The following is a 16,064-nucleotide window of genomic DNA, read 5'->3' on the forward strand; positions in this document are numbered from 1 at the left end:
CAGCCCGTCTGCCTCACTAACAGCAGTCACAGGTGCAGGACGCGCCTCAGCCAATCAAATTCAAGTCAGCCTCCAGGTACGGGGACGCCCTTCAGGGGGGAGGCAAGGGAAAAGATGGGTAACAGCTTATTTACTTTGCTTGCCTTAAAACTTCAGTAAAGGCAGATAAAATACAAACATATTTATTTCTATAGTTAAATTATATAAAATATTTATATATTTATTCATGTCCAAATTAAACAACACAACTGCACAAATACATTTTGTAGGGGGAGCTCCTGCTTGAGTAAATAAGAGAAATTTCATAAATGATGGTTGATCAAGATTCTTAAAGACCCATGCAGGGGTTTAATGAGATTAAAGAGTTTTTTAAATGAATCCAGATGGTTGCAACTCTCTCTGCATGCAACTGAGAAAGCACACCGGGCTAATGTGCAACACACAAAACGAGATGAAAGAGCAAACAGAAAACACAGCCAGAGCATTTGAAAATGTGTACTTTTAATTTTGTTCCCTTGGGGTGGGGGTGGGACTTTTCAGGTCTGAGTGAGGAATGAAGGCAGAGTATCACATCAATCCATGACACAACTTCATTTTATCATCTTTAAATACCATTATGTGCAATCATTCATACAGTACAACACGCCAGCTCAGCCTAGAAAACATTGATTGTACACAAATAAAATATCTCATTTTTATAAATCTTGGTTCTCTCTCGGCAACAATGTAAAGACCGCTAGTAAGAGCAAGTTTGAATGTTTGTCACACTTTTTTTTTTTTTTTCCAATTTACTGGAGGTTTCACAACTACTGAACAAAAAAAAAAAAAATCTATTGCCATTCATTTTAGTGTTTGGGTTAGGAATTTAAAGGGGCAGGTTAGGAAAAGAGGAGTCACATTTAGTTAATATTGCTGTGTGGTGGTCAAACAGACCAGGAGCTGACCAGTGAAAAGCCATAAGTGAGGCCAAGGTCATACTTTTTCAGCCAGAATAAAATACACCCAGTTGACACACTGACGCTTAGAATTCAGAAAAAAACACCATCCAAACAAATCACAGAATCCATTTTTGATATTTTCTTTCATCAAATCCACTTCCTTTTCAGAACTGTCATTGAGTGTGCAGCATTAAAAGTAGACCCAACTTTTAAATTCTGCTTCAGCAAGTTTTAAAATTGAAATCATAAGCATGGCGTTAAAGCCAGTCCATGCGAGCTGGCACGCAGAAGGCCAAGAGTTAGAGCATCAGTGCATCCACACATATCTGCACGTGTACTTTGGATCGCTGCCTGCCATGCAAATACAGAGGAGACAAGAAGCTGGAGGACTAAACTGATCGAGCTCTCCCTTCTGTTACTAGAGTTAAATTCAGCATTGTAAAACATTCATTCTGCTGGATTATCTTCATTTGACTTCACAGAGGGATTGACACTGTGAAACTGAACATTTTCTATCAGTTAGTTGAGAAACATTTTTTTTGGAGTAGATCAATTACAGATTTGGTTATCCTGAGGCATGTTTTTATGTTAGTGTGTCATCTGCAAAACGCTGTGAATGTCATACTCATGAACAGAGTAATGTGCGCAAACCAGAAGTTTCTGTGTACAATATGTTGATTCCAACAGATTAACACACACAAAGAACATAATAAATACAGCAATGAATAACAATTTAACATTACATATGTAGTACCATGCCGATATTTTGTGCTAACAACTTTTCTTAATTGTCAACAATGGATGATTGCTTATTACGATTATACTAAGACAACATTGCAGTTAAAAGAGATAAAACAAATGCTGAATCATTAGTGTTCCCCAACCACTAATTTACACAATTTTATGTCAATATATTAGGATTAGTAATATTAGACAGTTACAGTAATCTTCAGTGTGAAGAAAGGTAACCATAGACAAATATATTCTGTTTTAGGAAGGGCTGAAAGATATAACCCTAGATGTCAATGACACGTCCTTGTTAAATTAAAAAAGAAAAAAACAAACTTAATGACAAAAATACATTTAAATGTATACATAGGAAAAGAAACAAAATGTAATGAATTCCTTTCAAATACAGTCTCTTAAACAACTAAGTGATTCCATTCAAGTTTGTTGGATCTTAACTGACTGTCGCAACTGTCCCTCGAAGCCTCCTCGGTCCACAGTGAGACCGAACCAATCAATCAATGTTGCTCTAAAACATAGCAAGAGTCATCATCATCATCATCATCATCATCCTCCTCCAATAAACAGCTCTCTCTTCTCTTCTCTTTGGGAAAAAATAAAATAAAATTAGTAGAGTATGGAACCAGTATAGCTTTGGGAAGCTGTGTTAGTTTTCCTTAAAACAGTCGTTGCATATACAAGTTGAACTTGGAATTTTCACGTTTCAACCGAAATCTGTAGTGTTTCTGATAATTCGACTAAGCACGGTGGTGCTTGCATTTTAAAACACCAGCACACATTTCCCAAACAGTATACCGTCCTTCACCCTGAAGCACAGGACATACAGCTGACTCAGACTGATATAATTACAAAATAAAAGAGTTGACAGTCAAATTAAGGAGAAACTAAACTAAACACGACATTGTGTTTTTTTTTTTTTAAAAGCTACAAACAATCATTAAACATCTCTTTCAAAAGTGAAACAGTACATAATTTGAAATGTACATTGATTTGAAATGTCACATTCCTTTCCAGTGTACCATTCAGTCCCCTTCATTTGTGGTTTGAAATCTTTTTCTGAACTTATCTTTCTTCCCTTGAGGCCACATATTCATTTAGTACATTAGCTCATATGTAAGGAGGCACACAAGGAGAGCGATAAGGTCTGGAAGAGTTTTGATGTAATGTTTGGCCACATCTGATCTGATCGTGTTCGAATGGTTTTTTACCATTTTTCATTTTCTCATTTGTCTGTGTTAATAAGATGTAGTGGGGTTTAACTCAGAGCACTGGGAGCACTTAAGGAGTACAATAATGGCCAAGAACATGACTAACACAAGCTCACACAGCAAAATGGTGTTCAGGTAGAAGGGGGTTAAGTCAAATAGGAGAGAGGGAAGGGAGAGATGAACAGTTTCTCTGGGAACAAAGCACAAAGAGAAGGTTAGAGTGAAAAAAAGGAAGTTGGGAAGAGGCACTAAAAGCCCCCAGACTGTTCATTGAACTGACCACTTGGTTTCTTGCTGCATTTAGCCCATTCATCAACAATACCCTGCAATTCATCTGTCCAATCATCCAGCCACACGCTCATCTCATATCGTCATCCACCCAATTATCTGCATGTGTTTCCCTCTGTAGTGGTCCTCTGTAAGTAGGGGGTTTCAACAGGTAACAGGTGGAGGTGGTTGAGAAGTAGGCTGCAGGAGGTCCAGCAGACCCTCTCACTGCTCCTCTAACCAGGAAGGCTTGTCAGCCCCTGGAGGCCTCAACTTTATGTTGAACTGCTTCAGCGTCTGCTCCAGCTGCTGCTGGTTGCCAGCAAAGTATGCCGAGATGGCGTTGTGGAAGAGGAGGAGCTGTTTATGCATTACCTTCACCTGAGAGAGAAAGAGAGAGCGAGAAAAAGGGAGATTAGAAACCACATTGGGTCAAACATGGATGTAAACTGAGGCTGATGATGATGCAGGCCTCCCCTGCTCACTGACCTTATTCTCCTCCAGGAACTTGAGTTTAATGATGACGTCTGAGCGGAGGCGTTCATACTTGTCCTTCTGGACTTGGTACTGTTGCTGAGCAGCATCTATGCGGGCCATGGCTGCAGCGTCTCTCGGACCCATGCTCAGTTCCTCCAGGTCTGATCGGTAGGCATCAAACTCCAGTCTGCTCACAAAAGGATGAGAGAAAATACAGAGCTTCAAAAAAGGTCTTAAAAACCTTGCTCTTTACTATAAAATAATGGGATCCAACATGAGCACAACATTTTTTGGTTATTTCACATGATAGATTACTGTTTGTCTGTTTGTTTGTCTGTTTGTTTGTGTGTTGAGTTTCGGAACATCAATCAGGCTTTAGCAATATTTTAATCAAAATGTCATGACACTTGGTTGTTGGTCACCGTCAATAAATCTGATAAAACCTCATCCACAGTCCTGATAAAGTAGATTAACTGAGGATTTCAGTTAAATACTAAGGATGTTATTTTCCAAAACTCTAACTTTGTTTCCCCAGATTTAGTCATACATATTTATTAAAAGTTCAGACTAAATGATTATTTTAAATGTCATGATACAAGTTTCTCATACAGGAGGATTCATTGTGGGCATCAAATAATAAAAATAATAATAATAATAATAATAATAATAATAATAACATATTCAGTCCAGCATTTCATTCAATGGTTTCATAGTGTGCATCGTGACAATACCAATATTTCTGTATTTAATCCCTTTGCTAATCTTCCTTTAAAAAGCGGTTTCCATGCAGTCTCTTAGATGAAAAGAATAATTAACGTTCTGCATGTCCTCACCTGGCATTTTCATACATCTTGATCGTCATCAGGGTGTCCTCCATGGTCTTGTTGACCAGTGTGTTGATGCTGGACACAAAGAAGTTAACGGCACCAAGTAGAGTCTCCCCGTTCTTACACAGCAACTTCTGAGTCTCTGCATTGTAGCCAAATTCATCCTATAAAAAAGGCAAACGCAAAAGAACATGAATGGTATTAATGCGTTTAAATGTCGTCCACATACACCCAAACCAGTGCATCTTCACCTTTATTTATTCAACTTTAAAGATGCAGATCAATATCCAAGAGTTAAGACAAGGCTTGATAAAAGCTACACGAATAGATTTTAAGGTCTCACCCGTAGCTCTGGAGATTTCTGACTGAGGTCAGCAAAGGTGTCACCCAGCGCATGCTGCGTCTGCACCATGTTGTAGAAGTGGTTGGTCAGCGCTCTGGCCAATCGCAGCACGTTCTCATATTTCCTTTTAGTGTCTCTCAGCACCTCAATCTGGGCCTCCAGCTCCAGGTCCACAGTCCGGGAACCCCGACCAAAACGCTCAGAGATCATTTGCTTTGTACACTAAAACAATGAAGGAAGTGAAAAGAAAATTATTTGATACCAAATAAACCTCAGGCACACACAAAGTTATAAATCACCATATAAAGCTATCATCCATTCACAGTTTAACTTGTTAGCTAACGTTACAGAACCTTTGATACCTTGTAAGTGTTGAGACCCCACTTCTTCACTGTTTCTAGTTTTTCCACAGCCACACCGCGGGTTGCTTCCTCTGCCATCATGCTGGAGTTGCTGCTGCTGTGGTGCATGTTGGAACCTGAGAGATAAGATTCAAGATTCAAGATCAGCAAAGAATACACCAAACATAGAGTCCTTAACTCAAAGTGCATTAAAACTGTGCCACATTCAATTAAGATGGTGTCTGGAATCTGTCTGCTATCTCCCAACCCATGTCCATCACCACTAGCCCTTAAACCACTCTAAAGCATGCAAAGGAGTGATATGGAGTTAATGAGTGCGAAAATAGTAGGAAATGTAGCAAATGAAACTGAGAAAAACAACCCTAACATTGTAAACACAAATAAATTATTTTTATTGAGCTGTGATAAAAGGTGAAAATACTGTAGACTGCAGGAATATTTTGGGTCACTGCTAAAATGTCAATCTGATTAATCAATGTAAAGCCCGGTTGAGCATTCAACTTCACCCTCTTTCCCTCCCCAGTACCTTTGTATTCATTTGATTGGCTTGCTAGGGGGCAGAAGAAAGAACTGCTTGAGGGAACGCTACTTCGCCTGGCCTTCATACGCAGGTCTGTGACAGTGGATGGAGGGTCGGATGGGAGGGTATGGATCAGGGTATGGATCAGGGAATGGATCAGGGAATGGATCAGGGAATGGTTCAGGGTTTGGGTTTTTTTTTTTTTACAAAATATGGGGATGTTTTTTATTCAGGATCGGGATTTAAAATGATAGTTGGATATTTAGGGGTTTAAACATGAAGTAATTATTGAGGTTGAACAAGCGTGCCAATAATGGGACGATAGCGTGGGAGGAAGATTGTGGGGAGGAGCAGGGAGATGCAGGAAAGTAAGACGACAAAAGGGAGAAGAGGAGGATGAGGAGCATGTAGGAGGAAATTGTGAGAAGGGGGTGGAGGACAAAGATAGACAAGATGAAAAGACAACATTTAGTGCATCACACTCAGTGAACAATGCAGACAAATGAGTGATGATGAAGACGGGGGCAGTTTGAATTGCAACAGGACTAAATAAACTGGATCAGCCCTTTCATTAAATAACAATAAATGGAAATGATTAACATGAGAGAAATGAGGGCCTCTAAAAAACTAAAGTTTACTGAGGTCCTCCTAGTAATATCTTACTTTTGCCATCAGTATTCAACATCTTAATACAAATACACACCGCAAGTTCAGAGATAAGTTTAGTGAGTTAGTAGCCCTCGTAATGGGTGAGTTTAAAACTGCAAGAGAAACCAGCCAGGAAGTAGAGACAGACCGTTCAAAAAAGCCAAAATATGCCCAAGAGGAGCAACAGGCAGAAATAGGTCTACCTCCTAGTCGATCTCCACTGATGAAGAGAACATTTGAGAAAGATAAAAATGGGACAGAAAAGCTGACTGAGCAATCTAAAAGTAGACAAACTCAGCATAAAAAGCGTCTTTCCAAAATGCGATATCCATGATGTGAGAAATATCCAATACAAATGGAAGAAAATCACATGATGTGTTTTGCTGTTAACAAAATGTTCTTGCTTACCAACAACTGTATTTGCTGACTGGATGTCCTAGATTCTATAAACATCTTCAGATCAGCAAAAAAGGATTCTATCACATTTTGGAAAAAAGCTCTTTATTTCTAATAATTAGGTTTAATGAGCCACCTATTCCTGTAACTGGGATCCTTTTGTTAAACTCTGCATTGTAGCGCACAGCAGGGCCTGAGAGAGAGAGAGACGCAGAAATATTATTATAAAATAAGAAGGTTAAGTATGGAGAGTGTTGTTATTTCCCCTCGACCCTGTGTATACAGCTGCTGAAGTCAATGCCTTGAACTGGAAAAGTTAAGTGCTAGAAGAAACATTGCAACGATTAATGGGGAGTACCGGTGTTTGATGTAGGGAATACTCGACATGATGTAGTTTTAAACCAACCATGAAAAGTCTTTCAGTACTGTTACAGTACTGTTTCAGTATATCTGACTTCAGAAGGTCATGAAGTGGCACTTGTGAGAGGCATTATCATTAAAACAATGCAAGGTGCTCTGTTGGCGTGGCAGAGCAGTTTCAGGTAGCGGTAAGCGGTCAGTTTAAGTAATAGGGCATCAGACATCAAAACACTGCACAGCAGTTTATGATACCATGAGACAGGATTTTTCAACTTTAATTCTTTTAAACTTTGGATTGCTAACTGAACTATACAAATGCTACATTCACAAAAGTTATCTAAGAGGAATGTGCACTTGCCCATATATGATTGGCCAACGCAGCACGTTGCCGATTGCTGTACAAGTCTGCGTTATCTTAATGGAGCCCTCTGTGTCATCACTTAGCTCCTTGGAAAAGAATGAGGGGACTTTCTCACACAGTGCTGTTGTCTGTCTAAACACAGCCGCAATGGAAGATGATTGAATAGCACTTTTAAAAGGTTTTTATATATATTAGCATGTTATTTCCATCAAGTGTGATGATCACTGTAGTACTTTTAGTAGCATTTAAAAACCTAAACACTCTGGTGCTCACAAATGGTTTTTAAAATCAATATAGTTCATCATTCACTCTGCCTCCCTGCTTTATCCCCTTTCTGGCCACAGAACCATCACAACTGAGTAATACAGACCACTTTTCAGATACAGGGACGGTCTAAACTAGAAATGAAAAGGGACAGAAATTGACCACCAATTACAGCAGATGAAATGCAGCCGGCGATGAATGATCTCAGGCCCTAGAAATCAAACACTGGTCCTCTGTATAAACTCGGTGAATAACCCTTGAGTCAGAGGCACAGCAGCAATACAGCTGAGAAAAGACTGAAAAGATGTCGCGAAGTGGGACTCTACCTTTGATTGAGCTGGTGGGGATGATACCCTCTGCTGTTCCTCCATAACCCCCGGAGACGATGCTAGTCTCGTTGAGATTAGGACCTGATACCATCACCTGCTGGAGGTCCTGCACATGGGAAATAGAAAAAAAAAAAAAAAAAGAAGAAGAAAAAGCACAAAGGGAAGGATAGAGGGTTTTGGGCAGGGATATGTAGACAGGAGATTGATGACTTGAGTGTTAAATTCAGACATTGTAGACAATGTAGGTTAAAGGCTTATTCACTAGAGGGGGACAAACACTACTATGTTAGGAAGGTTAGTCGGCACACAAGGCACTTATCTGGAAGCCAACAGGGAGAACTATAACGTGTGTGAAAGACAGAAAACACACCAGTTAGGTGCCTAGTCAATAATCAACCTAACTAATGACTTGAACTGGATCTCCTGCCATGAAGGGAGCAAGCAAGAGAAATACAACACCAGAGCTGTGATAGACCTAAAGTCTTACCCAAGCAGCGACTCAAATGATCTATGCCACAGGAAATGCTCAAGCAAACTATTTTCTCCTTCCAAATTCAGCGGGGAGCTGTGTTACGAGCCACACGATCAATCTTGTGTGTGTTTTCCTTAATTTAACTCACTCTTTTCTTTTGTTTGCCTTCCTGCTCAAGTATCAGCAAGTAAAAGACAAAAAAAACACAAAAACATTTGTGAGGAGTACAGAAAAGGAAAATCGAGTCTGAACAGATTTCTCGCTGTTGCGAACCATATGTGAGGCTTGGTTCCCACAACAAACATGTTTTAATTGAACTGCTGTCTGTGCTGTAAGCAAGCCTCTTATTTCATTTCCTACAAACACTGCGCAGTAACTGAACTATGGGCAAAGACCCATATCGTCCATCGTAAAATGTACACGTAGCATGATATATAGGACACTTCCTGAAACTTTGGGCCTAATCTCTCAAGGAAGATTGTGATAAGGAAACTTTAGGCTCCTGAAGGGAGGTGGCCATTTCCTCATAGTAAGCAAACAAGAATATGTTTGATGCTTCCAAAAGGAAGTAAAAATGCAACTGCTGGAGGTTAAACAGCATTCAATGAGGGAAAAAAAATTATCTTTTCCACATGTATCTAGGCTTTGTAGTCATGGTCAGCTCTCTCTTGACTTTCTTGCCCAAACACAACTATATTTCTCATTATGACTGAAACATCAAAACAGAATGGCGGTAATGGCAACAGATTGTAATATTGACTAAATGTTACCTGTCAGCTATTTTGTTAACACTACACAATTTGAGGGATATCTTTTTAAAACATGTGAAGAGTGAGAGATTCCTTCAATTTAGAGTTAGTAGGGCTACGTTAACAGGCAGCACAATTCATGCTGCGCAGTGGTTTGCCATAAAAATGAAATATCTGACATTTTGTGAAATAAATAAACGTAGTGATGCGAGGCAATTTAATGCCGAACAAAGTCAAACCACTGAGCAGTACAACACACCAACATAAACACACATACACACACACACAAATGCACAAATGGCCTGCTCACCCTGGTGTCTCTGGAGCTCCCTACCTTCTCATCTAAGCTCCAGTGCAGTTTTGCAGCCTGCACAGAGATGGAGGAGGGGGAATCGACGAACACGAGAACAACAACAACAAAAAAGGAAACAAATAGATAAGGAAAGGAGACAAAAAGAAAAATCCATGACTGAAATCATGAAACAAGATAGAACGATGTAAAAGAAATCCCAGAAAAATCATTCTAATGTCCACAGACAGCAGGGATGTAGGATGGAGAGCAGTGATGACTGATATCACAGCAGGTCAGGATGCATCATTTTTGCTGGTTTATGCAAAAGTTTCAAGTGGATCATTTAGGGTTTAGTCATGTTTTCATCTATAATGTATTACCACATCATTGCCGTGATATTATTCCATCACTGTCTGGAAAAAGAAAATACTGATTCTTGTACAATGCTGCTCAAATGAAGATAATCATTTAGGAGACTTTTACATACAGACATTAAAAGGTGGCGTTAGGGGAAATAAATCACAAAGGAGGAACAAGTGTACACACACAAAAAAAACGAATTCCAGGTAGCACATTGTGGTTGCCAGAAAATACATTTCTCTATTTTAGCAATTCATTTTGGATCATGTTAGTAGTAACATGTAACCTTTTAGCCAAATGTCCTTTATCATAGCAACAGTGCCAATTTCTGTAACCTACAATGACAGTTTTCTCTTGGAAAGATGGATATTTTAAACACACAGGCACTCAAACCAACAACAAAAAAACAACACATTTAAAAAGGATAAGACAGTCCTGTCTGACTACATTTAGCCCTTCATTCGGTCTACGTATCTCTTCTTTTAGAGATCTGCCGTCATGTTGCTGGCAGCTGTTCAAGTTGGGAGAACACTGACGCAGACACGGAAGCTTTCTTGGACACTTTGTTGACACAGTGCCCGTTCACTGAAATGAAGGAAACTACAGCACCTTCAGTCATAACAACATAAACGGTCAATAATATCTTCACAGTGAGGTTTGGTAGGCTTATGAAAATGCACCAAACCACTATATTACAAAATAATAACTGAGTGGTTTTGAAATTCTAATAAGACAATTAGGATATCTCCAAATGAATAGCACAAGCAATCAACTCTGAGAAACTTCATCTTAAAGTGCTGTTGATTGTCTGAGTAGACATCAGTGAGATGCATCTGATGGTTCTGCCAGGATGGTGCTGGCAGTCAATCCCATCTCTGTCGCTGTCAAGCTGCCAGTCACCCTCCCTGTTCTGACACAATCACAACGCTACAACATCTGAAACCAGACATCTGCTCTTCCTTAACCTGCCAATCTTCAGCGCTGTGTGACTCTGCAAAACGGACTTCGGCAGCTGTAACTAGAAATGCTGCACAGTAGATATCAATCTGAATTCAGAGGGCTTTCACCCAAGGACAAAGCACAACCAGTTTCAGATTAATTGCAGAGTTGCTATGACAACTGGTTAATATCCAGCACTGCTAAACACGGCACACAACAGAGGAGCTAAACACTTGCCATCTATGAACACATTCAACTGAAATACACACACCAAATGTTTGAATACTTGTTTCATGGTGTAAACTGGGTGAGAAGGTAGGGTTTTCTCTTACTACCTGAGTGGGAGCCACATATAGTTTGGTGAGCAAATAACATAACTGCCAGTGACTCCTCCAGGATCTTCAGTCTGTTTGTCCAACAGGGTGTGCCATAAGATGTAGGAAAACGAACAACCCTTTCCACCCTACTTGCGCTGCAACTCCACTGTTATTTCAATCTAACTGACTCAAACACTGCTGAAAATGATGGAAACAAAATGCTGGTGTTCAACCTTAGGCTGGAGTATAATGTCTTTGCCTTCAAATGAGGCTGTAAATAGATAGTTCCCAACTGGACAGCAACAACTACATCTGAGAGTTTAGCATTTCAGTTAAACGCATAGTGTTAAGGTTAACCAAATACACCAGAGATGTATCTGCAACCCCCAACATGAGGCCACATGAGCCGTTAATGGGAACAACTGATTACCAAGGAGACAGCTGGTTACTAACACTTGATTTCCCAGTAGGATCTCTTTCCACAGTTGTTGTAGATCTAAGGATATCTGGCAGTGTATGGCAGGCAATACATAATACAAGGATAGCTAAGCCCAGGCAAAGAATAATATTTAAGTTCACAAAACTGGAATACAGCTTCTGACTGATCATTCTGTTCTGAATACTTGAATAGAGATATGTTAAATAGAGAGAATAACAGTAAATGCCACATTCATACAACCAGCATACAGGAATGACAACTGTAATATTACCGCACAGTGGTGCTATGGTACGAATGGTATTACAAGAGCCAACTCACTTAGCTAATCTCATGATTGCTGAGAACAATACCCAAAACAACAATGTAAACTTCAAACAATTGAAGGCGTGCATTTATCCGTTAACAGTAATGATATCAGCTGGCCTAGGTTTGATTTTCTTCATGTGCTTATATGTGAATGATATAACCTTCAGGGATAGTACTGTATCTGTATGTATTGAATGCAACATTAGAAACATCAAGCTAAAGCCATTGTTAGAATTTCCTTAGCAGAAAAACAGTGGCAAAAAATATGAATACTCAGGTGGCCGATGAAAGAACAGATACTAGTCATTGTGATTTCAAAATAATGTACACAAAAGTGTACCCTTAAACTAAAACAATAAAAATATATTTTTTTATTATTATTATTTAACAAGTGCTTATAACTATATATATATATACATATATTAATTAGCTAAATGAAACTACCCATACTAAAAATCATATTATTGCTGCTGTAGAACACATAGCACACAGCTACAGGGCCGACAATGGTGTACAAGTAGGAGCTTTTTTTTATGTAGTAAAAAATTTGTTAAATTACTGCCAGGTAAATTAATAAGAAAATAAACCACTCTGTATTATCTTCTGTTAGCTGAAGTTTTTGAGTATGTAAATCTTCTGTCTTCTTGGGATCACAAATAGTTTGCACATTTTGTCCTTGTCAAATAGCTTTAAATGGGTAAATAACAACTATACAGGGTGGTCTCAAAATGTTACACACAGTAGACTGTCAACTAATACAGTAGCCGCGACCCACCTGTTCGAGGCTGTCGTCCTCCGGTAGTGTCCCTGTGTCACCATTACTGTTGATAGGAATCTCCATTGTGGCAGCTTTACTCATAATGCTGTCTGTCATAATGCACTGTGTCTGTGAGAAACAAGGAGAGAGAGATAAAGTGTGAATACAACCAACTGTATGTAAATCAAGTTAAAAAAAAAAAGGCAGGGATGGAAAAACAGTGAGGCTTAAATGCAGCTTTGAAGAGAAGAGACCAAAGGGTGTAGTCAAAACAGCCAAATCATTAAGCAGATGGGAATATAATTGCCACAAACAAGCGAGGAGGTGGTTTTCAAAGAGCAAGGCTACCGCTCAGCATAAAAACAACACACCTAAAGCCTCATGCACAGGAGCCGCCACTACAACAAGCTGTCTTGCTGAAGTGGCCACTATTCAAGTTGTACAATCACAAATGCACAACATGCATATGGGAGTGAATTCACAGCTTTATTAATTCACTCCCACAAACACTAATGAGGGCTCTGTGTGTAATGTATGTGTGACCACAGCTGATGGTGCAAAATTCAGACCAACAGGCCTACACATGTGAAAGATGCTTATCATGGTTTTCACATTGCAGAGCAGGGTTTCTGTTAAACAGGTAAACGTTACACAGTAACATGTTACATGTGACACACAGCAGCGCTGCACAGAGATACATGAAATCCAACAGTACAGTAGGCGATTCATTATGCACTTGTGGGTGTTTTGTGGTCTTTTTCTTCCTTGGGCCAATAGAAAAAGGCTGGAAACTGTAGTTACAAGTTAATTATGTTGATTTTATTCAGATGGAAAACAATGAGCTGCTACTAAGTGAAAGTGAGGCTAAAATGTAATATGCTTGCACACTTATGTAAGTGGCTGATAAAGGATGAATCAAAGAGCAACTGGCAATGGGTTATAAAAAGTTTATAATATTCTTATCAATTTATAAAATGCCTAAAGATTTAATTCTGAATATTCTGTTCTGAATTGATGTTTAAATGCTGGTAACAGGTAATCACTTAACATGATTACTATAGGCCTGTATTGTGCTTTTAAAGCCACTGGTGTGTATTCTCACATGTCTTTGAATTACAATATATATATATATATCACCCCTGAAAATCCGGAAACAAAACTAAGCCAATAATTTGAATAAGTTTTAAAAAAAGACAACCACCTTGCTGTCCTTGTGAGATTTGCTACGACGTAACTTGAACATAACTATATGGCAGGTTTGCGGCAGTTGGATCACTTTCTGGCACCATTATCACAGATGTTTGAAGGCATGTACCAGTACCGCTTGTTTACATTTGGTCTCACCCCTCCCAAGTGGGCGATATCTCTTGGCCATGCCTAGCCCATTTCCTGAGGAATGACACTCTGTTGACTTAGGATTTGCTCTGTTCATGCCCAACAATCCTCAACAGAGACACTCCTATTTGTTTGCTGCACCAAAAAACTGGATTGACATCTTCTCTGTATTGACTGTTCATATCACTTAAAACCAATTTACCTTGTAGGGTTATATGGTGGAAATCCAAACAAAGTCTGCTCATTGAACTGAGATTCTACACACTTACAGTACAAAAAAAATACAAAAAAAAGCTTTTTAATTAGACATTAAAGGTCTCCATAGTCTGAGCAACCAAGGTAGTCACTTTGCATAACATCTACATCTGAAACAGGCCCGGATCTAGTACAGTATTTAGTCTGCAATGAGTGCCTCAATCCACTGTGTTTTGACTCTCAGTCAAGTCACTTAGAGGCTGAATCAATGCGAAATGGCAACAGGGCCTTTAGATATTAGATTGCACATTATTATTGACTGTCTATTATTAGGAACGCACAGCCTTCAAAATAACTTTAACCAGCACTGAATGGGCTTAATACAACAGAGACAGTGTACATGATTAGGTATCAGTATTCCCAACGTAGGATACAATGAGTAATAGTTGACTACACAGTGGACGAGAGTGGAGCCGTTTGACTTCAAATCCTGGGAGCCAGAACAGGTGCAGCGGCACAGGTGTAACAGTCTCCAGCAGGTAACGCTAGCTGCAGGCCCCCGGTGCGTTCAACCTGCCCAACATAGTGGGGGTTCGTTCAGGCCGGCCAAAAAAAAAAACAAATCAGAATCGCTATTTCTTGAGAATTTGGAATTGAAGCATGTTTTTTTTTTATACATTTTCTACAAAAAAGGGCCTGCTTCGAGTTCACACATGCAGCTGTTACTGTAGCTGGGGTTTTTTTTTTTAAATAAATGAAATGGTAAACAACCCTTCACTGTGCAAAGCTTGCTGGTTAACAATAGCAGAAATGTTAAAAATAAATAAAATAATAACCCCACCCAGACAACATTACAACGGGTTGACTTACGGTGTGCTTGGTCCCGTCGTAAAAACACAGAAACCCAGAGCTGATCGGGAAGCTAGCGAGCTAATAAACAGGCTAACGGCGGTGCATCCCAGTTCCTGCGCTCTTAGAGGAGACTGGTGTGTCTTTGTCAGTCCGAGGGGGGAAACTGCCCGCGGGAAACAACGCAGGGCTCTTGTTTGAGAGTATTTTTAAATAAGGTAAAGCCTTGTTCTACCTGCGTTTGTCCTCTGACTCCTCGTAGATAATCCTCTATCTTTTTTTTTTTTTTTTAATGAAGCCAGGAGGAAAAGCTTTACGGAACTGACGACACCGTGGAATTCATTTTGCCGACGCTCACCGATCCGAAGATCGTTTATTTACGATAAGATGGATCACTTGTTAGAAAAGCAAAAAGCTGCCATGGTTGCTACCTGGTGCTAACCATCACCATTACCAAGCAGCTTGAAAAGTAAGTAGTGTTTAGTGTTTAGAAATATATGTATAAATTAATATAAATGTATATTATATTTTTTGTATCAAAACTACTACTTACTGAGATAGTAAAACTTGTTGTTCTGTTGCATTCCTTCACATTTATGAGTCGTCCACTGCAGCAATCTATTTACACACATCTTTAGTGATCTTTAATGAATGACATTTCAAGTGCAATGTGCTTATTATATTAATCGTCGTTTGATGCTTTTGACAACATATATACACAGTAGGCTTTGAGCACATCCCCTCCATCACACCTCGAAAATGTACCCGGAAATTGGAACCGAGTGAGATATCTTAATTTTACCTCCCTCACTCGGCCACAGCCCATCTTTGGGGGCATCCTGCAGGTGATGCGTGCGGCTCTCAGCCAGCTGTTGGTGGTTGCACGTTAACTCAGGCAAGTGTGAGTTATTTTGATTGCGCCCCAAGAAATGCTAAATGCTAAAGAACGTATGACCCCTGTGAATCCAAAGGGCGGATACGGATGTAAACTCCATTATTCCCCCAAA

The 16,064-nt window shown here is 39.5% G+C and overlaps 1 protein-coding gene across 10 annotated transcripts; it reads right to left on the reverse strand.

Annotated features, from left to right (window-relative positions):
- Positions 1-479: 479 nt before the first annotated feature.
- arfip2b (ADP-ribosylation factor interacting protein 2b) lies at positions 480-15,404 on the reverse strand. 10 transcript variants are annotated; one of them, XM_035666278.1, is made up of 11 exons: positions 15,079-15,404; positions 12,697-12,807; positions 9,603-9,635; positions 8,045-8,153; positions 6,870-6,926; positions 5,696-5,782; positions 5,170-5,285; positions 4,808-5,029; positions 4,471-4,628; positions 3,650-3,824; positions 480-3,541 (listed from the first exon to the last, which is right to left on the reverse strand). In XM_035666278.1, the coding sequence occupies exons 2-11, from the start codon at positions 12,793-12,795 to the stop codon at positions 3,386-3,388; spliced, it is 1,212 nt and encodes a 403-aa protein (XP_035522171.1). In that variant the 5' UTR covers positions 12,796-12,807; positions 15,079-15,404; the 3' UTR covers positions 480-3,385. The 10 variants fall into 10 exon arrangements, with proteins under 10 accessions (XP_035522171.1, XP_035522169.1, XP_035522170.1 ...); XM_035666276.1 differs by having other exon boundaries at positions 9,579-9,635; positions 15,079-15,403; XM_035666277.1 differs by having other exon boundaries at positions 9,579-9,635; positions 15,293-15,401.
- Positions 15,405-16,064: the final 660 nt, after the last annotated feature.

The sequence above is a fragment of the Morone saxatilis genome, unplaced genomic scaffold (assembly GCF_004916995.1).
Source record: "Morone saxatilis isolate NCDOM2014 unplaced genomic scaffold, NCSU_SB_2.0 Contig20, whole genome shotgun sequence".
In the NCBI taxonomy this organism is placed as follows: domain Eukaryota; kingdom Metazoa; phylum Chordata; class Actinopteri; family Moronidae; genus Morone; species Morone saxatilis.